At 41.6% G+C, this 17,152-nt stretch overlaps 1 protein-coding gene across 1 annotated transcript; it reads left to right on the forward strand.

The window, feature by feature from the left end:
- Positions 1 to 1,560: 1,560 nt before the first annotated feature.
- LOC311124548 (stonustoxin subunit beta-like) lies at positions 1,561 to 14,972 on the forward strand. The gene is made up of 5 exons (XM_084198669.1): positions 1,561 to 1,735; positions 4,551 to 4,724; positions 12,324 to 12,497; positions 12,681 to 12,727; positions 13,157 to 14,972. Exons 4-5 carry the CDS (start codon positions 12,706 to 12,708, stop codon positions 13,693 to 13,695), a joined length of 561 nt encoding a protein of 186 aa, XP_084054795.1. The 5' UTR covers positions 1,561 to 1,735; positions 4,551 to 4,724; positions 12,324 to 12,497; positions 12,681 to 12,705; the 3' UTR covers positions 13,696 to 14,972.
- Positions 14,973 to 17,152: the final 2,180 nt, after the last annotated feature.

Raw genomic sequence — 17,152 nt, forward strand, 5'->3', positions numbered from 1 at the left:
TATAAGCCAAGCTTACCTCCCTCCAGAGAGAGACACAACCTCACCCGACGACGATCAGACATAAATCAATCAGAAAGATTTCTGGCTCCCAGGTGTCTTTATACAAGTAACGAGCTGAGATTAGGAGCACACTCTTAAAGGGAGTGCTCCTAATTTCAGCTTGTTACCTGTATAAAAGACACCTGTCCACAGAAGCATTCAATCAATCAGATTCCAAACTCTCCACCATGGCCAAGACCAAAGAGCTCTCCAAGGTTGTCAGGGACAAGATTGTAGACCTACACAAGGCTGGAATGGGCTACAAGACCATCGCCAAGCAGCTTGGTGAGAAGGTGACAACAGTTGGTGCGATTATTTGCAAATGGAAGAAACACAAAAGAACTGTCAATCTCCCTCGGCCTGGGGCTCCATGCAAGATCTCACCTCGTGGAGTTGCAATGATCATGAGAACGGTGAGGAATCAACCCAGAACTACACGGGGGAGGATCTTGTCAATGATCTCAAGGCAGCTGGGACCATAGTTACCAAGAAAACAATTGGTAACACACTACGCCGTGAAGGACTGAAATCCTGCAGCGCCCGCAAGGTCCCCCTGCTCAAGAAAGCACATATACAGGGCCGTCTGAAGTTTGCCAATGAACATCTGAATGATTCAGAGGAGAACTGGGTGAAAGTGTTGTGGTCAGATGAGACCAAAATCGAGCTCTTTGGCATCAACTCAAATCGCCGTGTTTGGAGGAGGAGGAATGCTGCCTATGACCCCAAGAACACCATCCCCACCGTCAAACATGGAGGTGGAAACATTATGCTTTGGGGGTGTTTTTCTGCTAAGGGGACAGGACAACTTCACCGCATCTAAGGAACGATGGACGGGGCCATGTACATTCAAATCTTGGGTGAGAACCTCCTTCCCTCAGCCAGGGCATTGAAAATGGGTTGTGGATGGGTATTCCAGCATGACAATGACCCAAAACACATGGCCAAGGCAACAAAGGAGTGGCTCAAGAAGAAGCACATTAAGGTCCTGGAGTGGCCTAGCCAGTCTCCAGACCTTAATCCCATAGAAAATATGTGGAGGGAGCTGAAGGTTCGAGTTGCCAAACGTCAGCCTCGAAACCTTAATGACTTGGAGAAGATCTGCAAAGAGGAGTGGAACAAAATCCCTCCTGAGATGTGTGCAAACCTGGTGGCCAACTCCAAGAAACGTCTGACCTCTGTGATTGCCAACAAGGGTTTTGCCACCAAGTACTAAGTCCTGTTTTGCAGAGGGGTCAAATACTTATTTCCCTCATTAAAATGCAAATCAATTTATAACATTTTTGACATGCGTTTTTCTGGATTTTTTTGTTGTTATTCTGTCTCTCACTGTTCAAATAAACCTAACATTAAAATTATAGACTGATCATGTCTTTGTCAGTGGGCAAACGTACAAAATCAGCAGGGGATCCATTCACTGTATATGTTGTTTGAGATAATTAACCAAATGCATATGCCATTGTCCTTCTACACTACTGGTTAAATTAACAGTGTGTTTGTGAAATCATAATGATCTCTCTGTCAGGCTGTCAGGCTGTCTAGTCACAGAGAAAGGCTGTGCTTCTCTGGTCTCAGCTCTGAAGTCAAACCCCTCACACCTGAGAGAGCTGGACCTGAGTAACAATGACCTGAAGGATTCAGGAGTGAAGCTGCTCTCTGCTGGACTGGGGAATCCCCACTGTAAACTGGAGACTCTGAGGTCAGTATTCCTGTAGTTGGTCAACAAGTAATAACTGTTCACCAGATCCACATGTGTTTACCAGGCACACATAGTCCACACCATATGTGTTTGGACATTGAAGCTTACAGTTTTAAATGTGGTGCTATGCTACAGCATTTTGGATTTGAGATTGAATGTTTCATATTAGGCAACAGTACAGAATGTCACCTTTATTGGAAAAACATAATCTAAAACAAAGCCAAGACATACTGCAAATGCATTCAACAAGTTTGTAGAATCACAAGCTTGATGTATTCACTGCAAGCAAAGAATATTGGACCAAACACTAAACTTTTGACTAAGTAATTACGACTTTTTCAAATGGGAGAACTACATACAGTGGGGAAAAAAGTATTTAGTCAGCCACCAATTGTGCAAGTTCTCCCACTTAAAAAGATGAGAGAGGCCTGTAATTTTCATCATAGGTACACGTTAACTATGACAGACAAATTGAGGGAAAAAAATCCAGAAAATCACATTATAGAATTTTTAATGAATTTATTTGCAAATTATGGTGGAAAATAAGTATTTGGTCACCTACAAACAAGCAAGATTTCTGGCTCTCACAGACCTGTAACTTCTTCTTTAAGAGGCTCCTCTGTTTTCCACTCGTTACCTGTATTAATGGCACCTGTTTGAACTTGTTATCAGTATAAAAGCCACCTGTCCACAACCCCAAACAGTCACACTCCAAACTCCACTATGGCCAAGACCAAAGAGCTGTCAAAGGACACCAGAAACAAAATTGTAGACCTGCACCAGGCTGGGAAGACTGAATCTGCAATAGGTAAGCAGCTTGGTTTGAAGAAATCAACTGTGGGAGCAATTATTAGGAAATGGAAGACATACAAGACCACTGATAATCTCCCTCGATCTGGGGCTCCACGCAAGATATCACCCCGTGGGGTCAAAATGATCACAAGAACGGTGAGCAAAAATCTCAGAACCACACGGCGGGACCTAGTGAATGACCTGCAGAGAGCTGGGACCAAAGTAACAAAGCCTACCATCAGTAAAACACTACGCCGCCAGGGACTCAAATCCTGCAGTGACAGACGTGTCCCCCTGCTTAAGCCAGTGCATGTCCAGGCCCGTCTGAAGTTTGCTAGAGTGCATTTGGATGATCCAGAAGAGGATTGGGAGAATGTCATATGGTCAGATGAAACCAAAATAGAACTTTTTGGTAAACACTCAACTCGTCGTGTTTGGAGGACAAAGAATGCTGAGTTGCATCCAAAGAACACCATACCTACTGTGAAGCATGGGGGTGGAAACATCATGCTTTGGGGCCGTTTTTCTGCAAAGGGACCAGGACGACTGATCCGTGTAAAGGAAAGAATGAATGGGGCCATGTATCGTGAGATTTTGAGAGAAAACCTCCTTCCATCAGCAAGGGCATTGAAGATGAAACGTGGCTGGGTCTTTCAGCATGACAATGATCCAAAACACAATGAAGGAGTGGCTTCGTAAGAAGCATTTCAAGGTCCTGGAGTGGCCTAGGCAGTCTCCAGATCTCAACCCCATAGAAAATCTTTGGAGGGAGTTGAAAGTCCGTGTTGCCCAGCGACAGCCCCAAAACATCACTGCTCTAGAGGAGATCTGCATGGAGCAATGGGCCAAAATACCAGCAACAGTGTGTGAAAACCTTGTGAAGACTTACAGAAAACGTTTGACCTGTGTCATTGCCAACAAAGTGTATATAACAAAGTATTGAGAAACTTTTGTTATTGACCAAATACTTATTTTCCACCATAATTTGCAAATCAATTCATAAAAAATCCTACAATGTGATTTTCTGGATTTTATTTTCTCATTTTGTCTGTCATAGTTGACGTGTACCTATGATGAAAATTACAGGCCTCTCTCATCTTTTTAAGTGGGAGAACTTGCACAATTGGTGGCTGACTAAATACTTTTTTTCCCCACTGTACATGAAGTGCTTTCATTTCTAATCGGTAAAATACATATGTATGAATACCTTTAAATAATAATAATATGCCATTTAGCAGACGCTTTTATCCAAAGCAACTTACAGTCATGCGTGCATAAATTTTTACGTATGGGTGGTCCTCTGTAGCTCAGGGTGGTCCTCTGTAGCTCAATTGGTAGAGCATGGCGCTTGTAATGCCAGGATAGTGGGTTCGATCCCCAGGACCACCCATACAGAAAATTACTCCAGTCATCATCCACCATTTTAATATTGGGCAAAACATAACCCAAAACACATCCAAAACAAACTGCAAATGAAACCAACGAGTTTGAGTCACAAGCTTGATGTAGTCATTGCGTTCAAGGACTTTCGGACCAAATACTCAACTTTTGACTACTTTAATACAATGTATGTAAATTTGTCAAAATACTTTTTGACTAGATACATAAAGTGCTTTCATTTCTAAACGGTGACATTATATACTGTCACCTCATATGAAACATTTGATCTCAAATCCAAAATACTGGAGTATATAGCCACATTTAAAATGTCAGCTTCACTGTCAAAATAGATATGGTGTGGACTGTATACTCAATACAATAAAAATCCAATACCTCACTGTCTGTCTTTTGACTGATACTGCTTTTTAAACTGGTCTGGTCAGTCTACTCAAATATTTGTAATATACATTTTTCTATCTACAAGCAATACTTTGAAAATTTGTCATTTCTAATAATTAATAATTAATTTATGAATAGATATATCAGGTGTCAGGACATCTGAACATTTTGAAAAAATATACTGCCACTATTTTCACCACCAAAGAATAGCAGTGTGATTTTAATATGATTTGACTCTTTGCAGGCTGTCAGGCTGTCTAGTCACAGAGAAAGGCTGTTCTTCTCTGGGCTCAGCTCTGAGGTCAAACCCCTCACACCTGAGAGAGCTGGATCTGAGCTACAATGACCTGAAGGATTCAGGAGTGAAGCTGCTCTCTGCTGTCCTGGGGAATCCCCACTGTAAACTGGAGACTCTGAGGTCAGTATTCCTGTAGTTGGTTAACAAGTGATAACTGTTCACCAGATCCACATGTGTTTACCAGGCACACATAGTCCACACCATATGTGTTTGGACAGTGAAGCTTACAGTTTTAAATTTGGCGCTGTACTCCATCATTTTGCATTTCAGATATAATGTTTCATATTAGGCAACAGTACAGAATGTCACCTTTTATTTAAAGGTATTCATACATATCTGTTTTACCGTTTAGATATGAAAGCACTTTACGTATCTAGTTCTCCCATTTTAAGAAGTCTTATTTATTTGGACAAATTCACTGATATTGTATTGAAGTAGTCATATGTTTAGTATTTGGTCCCATATTCCTTGCCTGTAGTGATTACATCAAGCTTGTGACTCTACAAACTTGTTGAATACATTTGCAGTTTGTCTTGGTTTTGTTTTAGAATATGTTTTTCCTAATAGAAACTGAATGGTGAATAATGTCCTGTCATTTTGAAGTCACTTGTATTGTCAGTAAGAATAGAAGATGTTTCTGAACACTTCTACATTCATGTGGATGCTACTATGATTATGAATAATCATTAATAAATCGTGAATAATGATGAATGAGAAAGTTACAGAGGAACAAGGATCATACCCCCTCTGTTATTGGTAATTTTGAGAGGTTAGCATGCTTCACATTATCGCAATTCGTCCTTCATATGTAAATACAGCCCATCTATCACTACTTCCTTTCACCATCTTACGAAATCATGTCATTAGAAATTATAACCACAAACCACTACTACGTAATAATATATTTTCCTTCACCTAAATCTAAATAATTATTTTAATACCAGTCGTATTAAACAATCCAATACACCATCAACTCAACATGTCTCATCGCCCAATTAACTTACTTACATTGTAACACAGAAAACCGTCTCTATATCTATCATACTCTACCGCTAACTTTCGATCTAACGTTACTTTAACATATTGACAACTCATTCTTAAATTATAGTCGAAACAAACAAAACATCTATTCACATCGATGCAACGTATGAAAAAATAAATAATGTATGCACTCAATAACTGTAAATCGCTCTGGATAAGAGCGTCTGCTAAATTATGTAAATGTAATATGTTATACTATCCGCCAGGTGTTGTTAATACCATCAATTCAACCTCGTTATTCAGGTCATTCATCACTGTAAAAGTTTTTATTTTCTTTCCCTCCCTGGGTTTGAACCAGGAACCCTCTACACACATCGACAACATTCACCATCTAAACACCATACAAATCCGCAGCCCTTTCACAGCAAGACCTCGTGTAGCTCAGTTGGTATAGCCTTGCGCTTGCAACGCCATGTCTGTGGGTTTGATTCCCACGGAGGACCAGTAAGAAAAAAATAATGCATGAACTCACTAACTGCAATTCGCTCTGGACAAGAGCATCCACCAAATGACGTAAATGTAAAGTTAAACAACGACTTCCACGTCGCAGCAAGTTACGTCACTACTCTACACGTCACTAGTACGCACCACTAACTAGCTAGCTTTCACACCAAACATTCAACCCTTTATGACTTCCTTCTCCACAGAAACTATTGATACTTGTACACCTAACGTAACATAAAATTCCCTACAGCGAATCCCAATGGCGAACACCCACAGACAAAAACCATGGAAACTCTTCCATTTGTTACTAACAGACCAAATAAAACCCCTTCTCAAACAGCGTTCCCTCCAACGACCTCCATCGTAGGGTTAAAAACTAACGTAACACCGTTAACCATCCTAAATTGCTGTAGGAAAACGTCAAATTTGGTTCAGTTTATCACCAACCTTACATAATTAGAATACATCAGATCTAGGTAAATATCCTTTCAAAGTAGGCTAGAAGTAATACCAAACACTTTGTATTATCCGTTCAAGCATCAGTTGAATTACACTCACAAATACAGATTTTAGTTAGTACCATGGAACCGATGCCTTTTGAAAGCACAATAAGTCCCACAAATAGCCCAACTACAATGGTTTGTAGTCTTAACCTCTGGTACATAATAACGACACAATTACCAGAAAATAGCCTTAAAAAGAATCTTTCAAGTGTTTCTTTGCAAAGTTCTCACACGTGCTCAAAATGAATAAATTAGCAGTCAACGAGTGAAATCCACATTCATTGATTTGGAAATAGATCTGGCGATCTTAATAAAATGGATTATGTTTCCCTTGCGACATAATGAAATTCCTTTATTACATCATATTCGCTCCATAATGAGTTTTATTTTGATGTAAACCCTAAATTGGCTTTGAACTATATAAAACATTACATCTATAACAACATTACTTATGGTCCGATTATTCATTAAACCTTATCACATGATCCAACAACGGTACAAATTAGAACCCATATTAATTACTTTCCCATCCATGATGTACGTCTACGTTTGGGTGAGCAAGTTAATACATAACGTTAGATACTTCTAAGGTACTTACATCAAATAATCCCTTTGTGGTGTTTTTAACCATTCTTAATCGACACAAATGACTTCTACATTTTACCAGCGGAACCCCAAAAAATTGACTGTAATTTCCCAGACACTGGCCTTCCTGTCCATAAAACACAGACTTTTCCACTACTCTCTAAGATAACATCGAGCTCTATTTACCCCTCCTTGATATTCTATTATATATCATAATTTATTATATGACATTATCATACACATGTATTATTCATATCAACCACCGCATTCGTATTTCTAATGATTCTTTATTGCCGCAAGTTCATTTTACCATACCGCATTCACACAACGCTTTTTACCAACATACAATCAATATTATTTGACATTCTACTATGGTTAATTTTACCATAATCCTATATTACTCCTAAATTTCCCAACAAATTATCCCCTAAAAGCTTGACCGAAATTCAATGTGTCAACGTCATATCATCAACCCCTTTGATCTTTTTCTCCCGTCCTTTTATATTAGTATTCGCTTTTATTGTTAAACTCTTTGTGCTTCTTTGATTATTTTTGGTCAGAACTTATTTGTTATTAATGTGCATTTGACAATCTCTTATGTAATAATAATATAATATCTCCTGATGTCCACTTTTCTTTTGTGTCGAACACCTCATGCATCTTTCCCTTGCTCGTGTTTTTCTTAACTTTAAACCAGTTAGCTGTATGTGTGTTTCTACCCCTAGTACTTCAATGGACATCCACACACTATTCACTCTTCCTCTTTTGGTGTGAGACCGGGTGCGTCCTTTCTACCAGGTTACACTTAAGCAACGGTCCAGACCTTTCTCCATCAAGGACAGAGACTTCCACACTCACTTGCACTCTCACTCTTTCATGCACTTGTCTAAGTTACCTGTAAATACAACCCCTATCTTGATTCACTTCCTCGACACAAGAAAAACAGTATATACAGGATTTTTATCTATCTATATAGCCCTCTAGGTGATTCACTTCCTCGACACACCTTCACTGGTCTTCTACCTATCCTACGCTTTCCTAAGCGACCTGTAAATTTGGCCCTTTTTCTGATTCACTTCCTCGACACAGAAAAAGCGATATTACACAGGATTTCTGCCTACCTAAGCATTCCTCCAAACGATTCACTTCCTCGACACGTTTAGAGCGGTATCTGTAGGGCTTCTATCTATTTATTCTCTGATCGTTCAAACAGATTGTCAGCTGCCCGTGTCGAAATGACCCAGACAGAATGATCAGCGAAATTAATCAAATGAATCGACCGAATCGAACAGATGCATCAGATGAGCAGTCGAGTGACCTCGATGATTAAATGCACGAATCGAGCATTCGAATCAAATTGATCGGTCAGACTGTCCAGATGAGCAACCTGAATGAAACAGATGAATCATCCAACTTGACCACAACCAATTGAATCACAATGGATTAAACAGAATGACCAGCAGGACGAACAAATGAATTAAATGATTTGAACAAAAGGCTCAGACGGCCAACCGAGTAACATCGACGGGTACAAGATGCGTCAGACAAAACAGTCGAATTATTCAAACGGATGCATTCATACTGACCAAATGATCAACCCAAATGAAACAGATAACTCACCCCACCCAACCACAATGAATGAACCACACCAACCCAAGCAGACCATCCACCCGCTCGGACCGAGCAGATCTACTCTTACTTAAACTATTTTCTACTTATTGCAACCCTCAAGGATTTTTATCCCTCCATCATTTTAAATTCAAAAGCTCCCAGTTTCTAATTTTCTGGATCTTAAATTTGGAGAGACCTACTTGGTATTCTGCAGCTGAAGCCGGGCCCCGGACCGAACCACACAAACTTAATACTATATAAGTAAGAACTTGGCATACCTTTTTTAAAGCGGCCGCTTTGTTTGTATGGTCCGTCCAAGCCGTTTCATAGCCGCAGAAGTCCACCGTCTCTGGTCCCTGTTTTCAAGTCCTGCCGGGATCGCCATTTACAGTGGGGAAAAAAAGTATTTAGTCAGCCGACAATTGTGCAAGTTCTCCCACTTAAAAAGATGAGAGAGGCCTGTAATTTTCATCATAGGTACACGTCAACTATGACAGACAATTGAGAGAAAAAAATCCACAAAATCACATTGTAGGATTTTTTATGAATTTATTTGCAAATTATGGTGGTAAATAAGTATTTGGTCACCTACAAACAAGCAAGATTTCTGGCTCTCACAGACCTGGAACGTCTTCTTTAAGAGGCTCCTCTGTCCTCCACTCATTACCTGTATTAATGGCACCTGTTTGAACTTGTTATCAGTATAAAATACACCTGTCCACAACCTCAAACAGTCACACTCCAAACTCCACTATGGCCAAGACAAAAGAGCTGTCAAAGGACACCAGAAACAAAATTGTAGACCTGCACCAGGCTGGGAAGACTGAATCTGCAATAGGTAAGCAGCTTGGTTTGAAGAAATCAACTGTGGGAGCAATTATTAGGAAATGGAAGACATACAAGACCACTGATAATCTCCCTCGATCTGGGGCTCCACGCAAGATCTCACCCTGTGGGGTCAAAATGATCACAAGAACGGTGAGCAAAAATCCCAGAACCACACGGGGGGACCTAGTGAATGACCTGCAGAGAGCTGGGACCAAAGTACAAAGCCTACCATCAGTAACACACTACGCCGCCAGGGAATCAAATCCTGCAGTGCCCTACGTGTCCCCCTGCTTAAGCCAGTACATGTCCAGGCCCGTCTGAAGTTTGCTAGAGTGCATTTGGATGATCCAGAAGAGGATTGGGAGAATGTCATATGGTCAGATGAAACCAAAATAGAACTCAACTCGTCGTGTTTGGAGGACAAAGAATGCTGAGTTGCATCCAAAGAACACCATACCTACTGTGAAGCATGGGGTGGAAACATCATGCTTTGGGGCTGTTTTTCTGCAAAGGGACCAGGACGACTGATCCGTGTAAAGGAAAGAATGAGTGGGGCCATGTATCGTGAGATTTTGAGTGAAAACCTCCTTCCATCAGCAAGGGCATTGAAGATGAAACGTGGCTGGGTCTTTCAGCATGACAATGATCCCAAACACACCGCCCATGCAACGAAGGAGTGGCTTCGTAAGAAGCATTTCAAGGTCCTGGAGTGGCCTAGCCAGTTTCCAGATCTCAACCCCATAGAAAATCTTTGGAGGGAGTTGAAAGTCCGTGTTGCCCAGCGACAGCCCCAAAACATCACTGCTCTAGAGGAGATCTGCATGGAGGAATTGGCCAAAATACCAGCAACAGTGTGTGAAAACCTTGTGAAGACTTACAGAAAATGTTTGACCTGTGTCATTGCCAACAAAGTGTATATAACAAAGTATTGAGAAACTTTTGTTATTGATCAAATACTTATTTTCCACCATAATTTGCAAATAAATTCATTAAAAATCCTACAATGTGATTTTCCGGATAGTTTTTTCTCATTTTGTCTGTCATAGTTGACGTGTACCTATGATGAAAATTACAGGTCTCTCTCATCTTTTTAAGTGGGAGAACTTGCACAATTGGTGGCTGACTAAATACTTTTTTTCCCCACAGTATGTGGTAGAAATATTTGACTCAAAAGTAGTTAACTCAAAAATATCTCTCAAGAAACTGGAGCTTGTAAATCCAAAAGTTGACTTTATTATCGCATAACAAAGCGGAGCTGCTCCATGGAACCACTCCCTGCCCTGACACAGAGCTCTCCTTTTATACAGACACAATGCAGTCATGCTTATCCAACATACGTAGTTACTCCATTATATGTACATGATTAACATCCTTCGGAGTCACATGTTGTTTTACTCACGAGGGCTACGTGCGCTTCTCTAAATGGGGCCTCTGTCACTTGTCTCATTATATTGGTGGCGTGACTCAAATAATTCTACACATACAGTACGTACGTTAAAGAACAATCACACTCTGTATTGACTATATTCACTATCCAGACATCTGGAGGACAAAGTATCAATCACACTCTGTATTGACTATATTCACTATCCAGACATCTGGAGGACAAAGTATCAATCATGTTCATTCTGTTTTACCCTTATCATTTCATAACACATTATAAAACATATCAACTTAAACATGGTTTAAACATGTCGTCAGTAACCCATTCTAAACCACATATATTTAAGCCCTCCTGCTGGACCTATGGTTTTTCCTTGTGACTATGTACATGTGACTATGTGCATCAGGTCATAAGCACAAACAAGTGACAACACTAGTTCCATTGTTACTCCAATCTCCACACAGCTACAACGAGAAGTTTTATCTCCATCACATGTCATTGCCATACCCAGACCAGCTGCAGGGAGTTATCAGATGCACTAAAGAAATGTCTCTGCTCTGATTTAACCCTTTAATTGGTTCTTACTCCATAAGCATTTAAGGCATATAGGCGTTTCATTCTACAACATATGTACTAGAAAATCATCCATATTATCTACTCACTTAGACAGAAAATTACTCCCGTTATCATCGACCATTCAGTTACTATCGGGCAAAACATAACCCAAAACACAACCAAAACAAACTGCAAATGCAACCAACGAGTTACAACCAAATACTCAACTTTGACTACTTTAATACGCTATAAGTACATTTGTTAGAATACTTATGACTTCTTCAAATGGGGGGACTAGATACATAAAGTGCTTTCATTTCTAAACTGTGAAACGGATATGTATGAAAATACCCTCAAATAAAAGGTGACAATATATTCTGTCACCTCATATGAAACATTTTATCTCAAATCCAAAATGCTGGAGTACAGAGCCACATTTAAAATGTTAGCTTCACTGTCAAACTAGATATGGTGTGGATTGTATACTCAATACAATCTAAATCTGATACCTCACTGTCTGTCTTTTGACTGATACTGCTTTTTAAACTGGTCTGGTCAGTCTACTCAAATATTCGTACTATACATATTTCTCTCTACAAGCAATACTTTGATAATTTGTCATTTCTAATAATGATACATTCATTTATGAATAGATATGGCAGGTTTCAGGACACTGATGTATCTGATAATTTAGAAAAAAATATACTGCCACGATTTTCACCACAAAAGAATAGCAGTGTGATTTTAATATGATTTTACTCATTGCAGGCTGTCACGCTGTCTAGTCACAGAGGAAGGCTGTGCTTCTCTGGTCTTAGCTCTGTGGTCAAACCCCTCACACCTGAGAGAGCTGGACCTGAGCTACAATCACCCAGGACATTTAGGAGTCAGACTGTTCTCTGCTGGACTGGAGGATCCACACTGCAGACTGGAGAAACTCAAGTATGTAGAGGGTTTATGTCAATGTTCATATCAGACATGTTGGAGTTATCAGGCTAGTTAAGACCAACATTCTGACCACCACTTGGACTAAGTTATATAAAGACTGTGTGTGTGTGTGTGTGTTTGTGTGTGAGTTCAGGTGTATCCCTCAATGACTGTCTGTTCTTCTGCTTACCGCTACAGTGTGGAACATGGTGGAGAGAACAGAATGAAACCTGGACATAGAAAATGTGAGTGTTGACTGCTGTGAAGAATATGACTAAGAATAAGTCTTAATTCAAGTGAAGTCAAAGTCAAAGACCACCATCATTACTTACTTGGTCATATTAAATATCAGCTGTAGTTCTACAGAAGCATAAATCAGGGACACCAATGTTTACAAAGAGTTGCTTTGACAATGTGTGTGTGTGTGTGTATGTGTGTGTGTGTGGTGTGTTCGTGTTACTTTAGAAATGTGTGTTTGTGATCATGCATGCATACCGGTGTGTGTCCAGTGTGTGTGTGTGTGTGTGTTCAGGATGTGTGTGTGTCTCAAGTTACCTTAACTTCTCCTTTTGATACCTAGAAACATCTACATTAAATGAATTAGTGAAAAGTTAGTTAACATTCTAATGTGAATGATGATGATTTCTAATATTGTGTCTGGTTTCATCCATCAGATGCCTGTGATCTCACACTGGACCCAAACACATTATACAGACGCCTCTCTCTGTCTGAGGAGAACAGAAAGGTGACACATAGGGGAGAGAAATGGCATCCGTATCCTGATCACCCAGAGAGATTTGAGGACTGTGGACAGGTGCTGTGTAGAGAGGGTCTGACTGGGCGCTGTTACTGGGAGGTAGAGTGGAGTGGGCACAGGGTTGATATAGGAGTGACATATAAAGGAATCAGCAGGAGAGGAGGGGCTAATGACTGTTGGCTTGGATACAATGACAAGTGCTGGAGTCTGCTCTGCTCTGAAAACAGTTACATTGCCTGTCACAATGATAATCACACTACCTTAGACATCCCCTCCTCCAGCTCCCACAGAGTAGGAGTGTATCTGGACTGGCCAGCCGGCACTCTGTCCTTCTACAGAGTCTCCTCTGACACACTGACCCACCTGTACACATTCCACTCCACATTCACTGAGACCCTCTATCCAGGGTTTCATCTTTGGTATCATGGCGCCTCAGTGTCCCTGTGTCAAACATAACATGATGTTTCACTCTAATCATGGTCATGTTCAGCAAGACACACTGGAGCAACAATGTTGAATAGCTCTCTAGTGTGTAAACATATGATTGTAAATATTCATGAATACACACCATTGAAGTTGACAGACATTGTCAACTAGAGTCAATCATTAATATAATGTCACTCCCTCTCCCCCTCTCTGGCGCTAGACGTCGCCAGTCTACTAACCGCCAGTCCTGGCAACCCATCATTAGACACACCTGGCAACCTTCATTACTCACACCTAATCCTCAACATTACACACACCTGGCAACCTTCAATACTCACACCTGCTCCTCAACATTAGAACCACCTGGCAACCTTCATTACTCACACCTGCTCCTCAAAATTAAACACACCTGGCAACCTTCATTACTCACACCTGCTCCTCAACATTACACACATCTGGAAACCTTCATTACTCACACCTGCTCCTCAACATTACACACACCTGGCAACCTTCATTACTCACACCTGTGCCTCAACATTACACACACCTGGCAACCTTCATTACTCACACCTGCTCCTCAACATTACACACATCTGGAAACCTTCATTACTCACACCTGCTCCTCAACATTACACACACCTGGCAACCTTCATTATTCACACCTGCTCATCAACATTAGACACACCTGGCAACCTTCATTACTCACACCTGCTCCTCAAAATTAAACACACCTGGCAACCTTCATTACTCACACCTGCTCATCAACATTACACCTGCTCCTCAACATTACACCTACCTGGCAACCTGCATTACTCACACCTGCTCCTCAACATTACACCTACCTGGCAACCTTCAATACTCACACCTGCTCCTCAACATTACAACTACCTGGCAACCTTCAATACTCACACCTGCTCCTCAACATTACACACACCTGGCAACCTTCATTACTCACACCTGCTCCTCAACATTACACCTGCTCCTCAACATTACACCTACCTGGCAACCTTCATTACTCACACCTGCTCCTCAACATTACACCTGTTCCTCAACATTAGACACACCTGGCAACCTTCATTACTGACACCTGCTCCTCAACATTACACACACCTGGCAACCTTCATTACTGACACCTGCTCCTCAACATTAGACACACCTGGCAACCTTCATTACTGACACCTGCTCCTCAACATTAGACACACCTGGCAACCTTCATTACTGACACCTGCTCCTCAACATTAGACACACCTGGCAACCTTCATTACTGACACCTGCTCCTCAACATTAGACACACCTGGCAACCTTCATTACTGACACATGCTCCTCAACATTAGACACACCTGGCAACCTTCATTACTGACACCTGCTCCTCAACATTAGACGCACCTGGCAACCTTCATTACTCACACCTGCTCCTCAACATTACACACACCTGGCAACCTTCATTACTGACACCTGCTCCTCAACATTAGACACACCTGGCAACCTTCATTACTGACACCTGCTCCTCAACATCTCCTCTCTGATGACTTCCCCTTTATCCAGCACTCTGTTGTCACCCATCAGGCAGAATTGGTTTTGTTTCTATGTTAGACGCTGCTCTTGTTTTGTGTCGCTCCATGTCATTAAACTCACTAACTGCACCTGCTTCCTGACTCCCTGCGTTTACCTTACACTTTATGATCACACACACACACACACACACACACACACACACACACACACAGTGTTGTGTTCAGTACGTAGAAATGGGTTTTATTTTTTACACAAGATAGGTCAAAGTAATATGGTGGCTGTCTACCGGGACATTGCTTTCACCTGTCCAGTTCTCTCATGTCAGTTGAGATGAAGGAAGTTAGACAGAAAATCCACTGGAACGCCCCTCCTACTGGTTATTAGTGGGAAACCCATCTATCAATCCACTGGAACGCCCCTCCTACTGGTTATTAGTGGGAGACTCATCTATCAATCCACTGGAACGCCCCTCCTACTGGTTATTAGTGGGAAACCCATCTATCAATCCACTGGAACGCCCCTCCTACTGGTTATTAGTGGGAAACTCATCTATCAATCCACTGGAACGCCCCTCCTACTGGTTATTAGTGGGAGACTCATCTATCAATCCACTGGAACGCCCCTCCTACTGGTTATTAGTGGGAAACCCATCTATCAATCCACTGGAACGCCCCTCCTACTGGTTATTAGTGGGAAACTCATCTATCAATCCACTGGAACGCCCCTCCTACTGGTTATTAGTGGGAAACTCATCTATCAATCCACTGGAACGCCCCTCCTACTGGTTATTAGTGGGAAACCCATCTATCAATCCACTGGAACGCCGCTCCTACTGGTTATTAGTGGGAAACTCATCTATCAATCCACTGGAACGCCCCTCCTACTGGTTATTAGTGGGAAACCCATCTATCAATCCACTGGAACGCCCCTCCTACTGGTTATTAGTGGGAAACTCTGAGCTTCCTACATATTATGAACATAGCATCAGTAACAGGTTGGGCGAGTTGCTCTGCTCAGACGCTGCTGACTCCTGCCAGATCTTCCAACTCCTTGACAGGTGTTTTACATCAGTAACAGGTTGGGGTGAGTTGCTCTGATCAGACGCTGCTGACTCCTGCCAGATCTTCCAACTCCTGGACAGGTGTTTTACATCAGTAACAGGTTGGGGTGAGTTCCTCTGCTCAGACGTTGCTGACTCCTGCCAGATCTTCCAACTCCTGGACAGGTGTTTTACATCAGTAACAGGTTGGGGTGAGTTGCTCTGCTCAGACGCTGCTGACTCCTGCCAGATCTTCCAACTCCTGGACAGGTGTTGTATGTATCAGCTTACCACATCAGATGCTATAGAAATCTGGTGCCTGACAGCAAAGTCCACCACGTGGCACGGAACCATTGCTCGATGCATGCAACGTCTGAGCAGGGGAACGCAACCGTTAACTTTCCTAACAGTGCATGTACAATCAAAGATGGTGGATGAATGAAGATGTCGCACTCAGGCCGTTTACCATTGAAACAATTTGTCACAGTTCCGGTCTACTTTAAGTGGCAATCAGCAGTTGCTACATCCATTAATGATATGTCCCCATTGATTCTTGAAGAATGTAACTCATAAATGCATCATGAGCTTAGTTGAAGTGTTGTACCCAATCAGAAGCCAGAATATAAGCCTGTTTTACTCCAATGTTTGTAAACAAAGAACATGTAAACACACACTATATAGCCTCAAAACATCATGGATAAAACGTTCATGTTTGTATAATGGATGATCAATCCTTGCATCCCTTAGCTCTGTCTATGAATTTGAGAGCCCCATCCCTCAGCTGTTTACTGAATTAGGGGCGGGGCTCATCCCTCAGCTGTTTACTGAATTAGGGGCGGGGCTCATCCCTCAGCTGTTTACTGAAATAGGGGCGGGGCTCCATCCATCAGCTGTTTACTGAATTAGGGGCGGGGCTCATCCCTCAGCTGTTTA

The sequence above is a fragment of the Coregonus lavaretus genome (genome assembly GCF_964263955.1).
Source record: "Coregonus lavaretus genome assembly, contig: HAP1_SCAFFOLD_682, whole genome shotgun sequence".
Lineage (NCBI taxonomy): Eukaryota > Metazoa > Chordata > Actinopteri > Salmoniformes > Salmonidae > Coregonus > Coregonus lavaretus.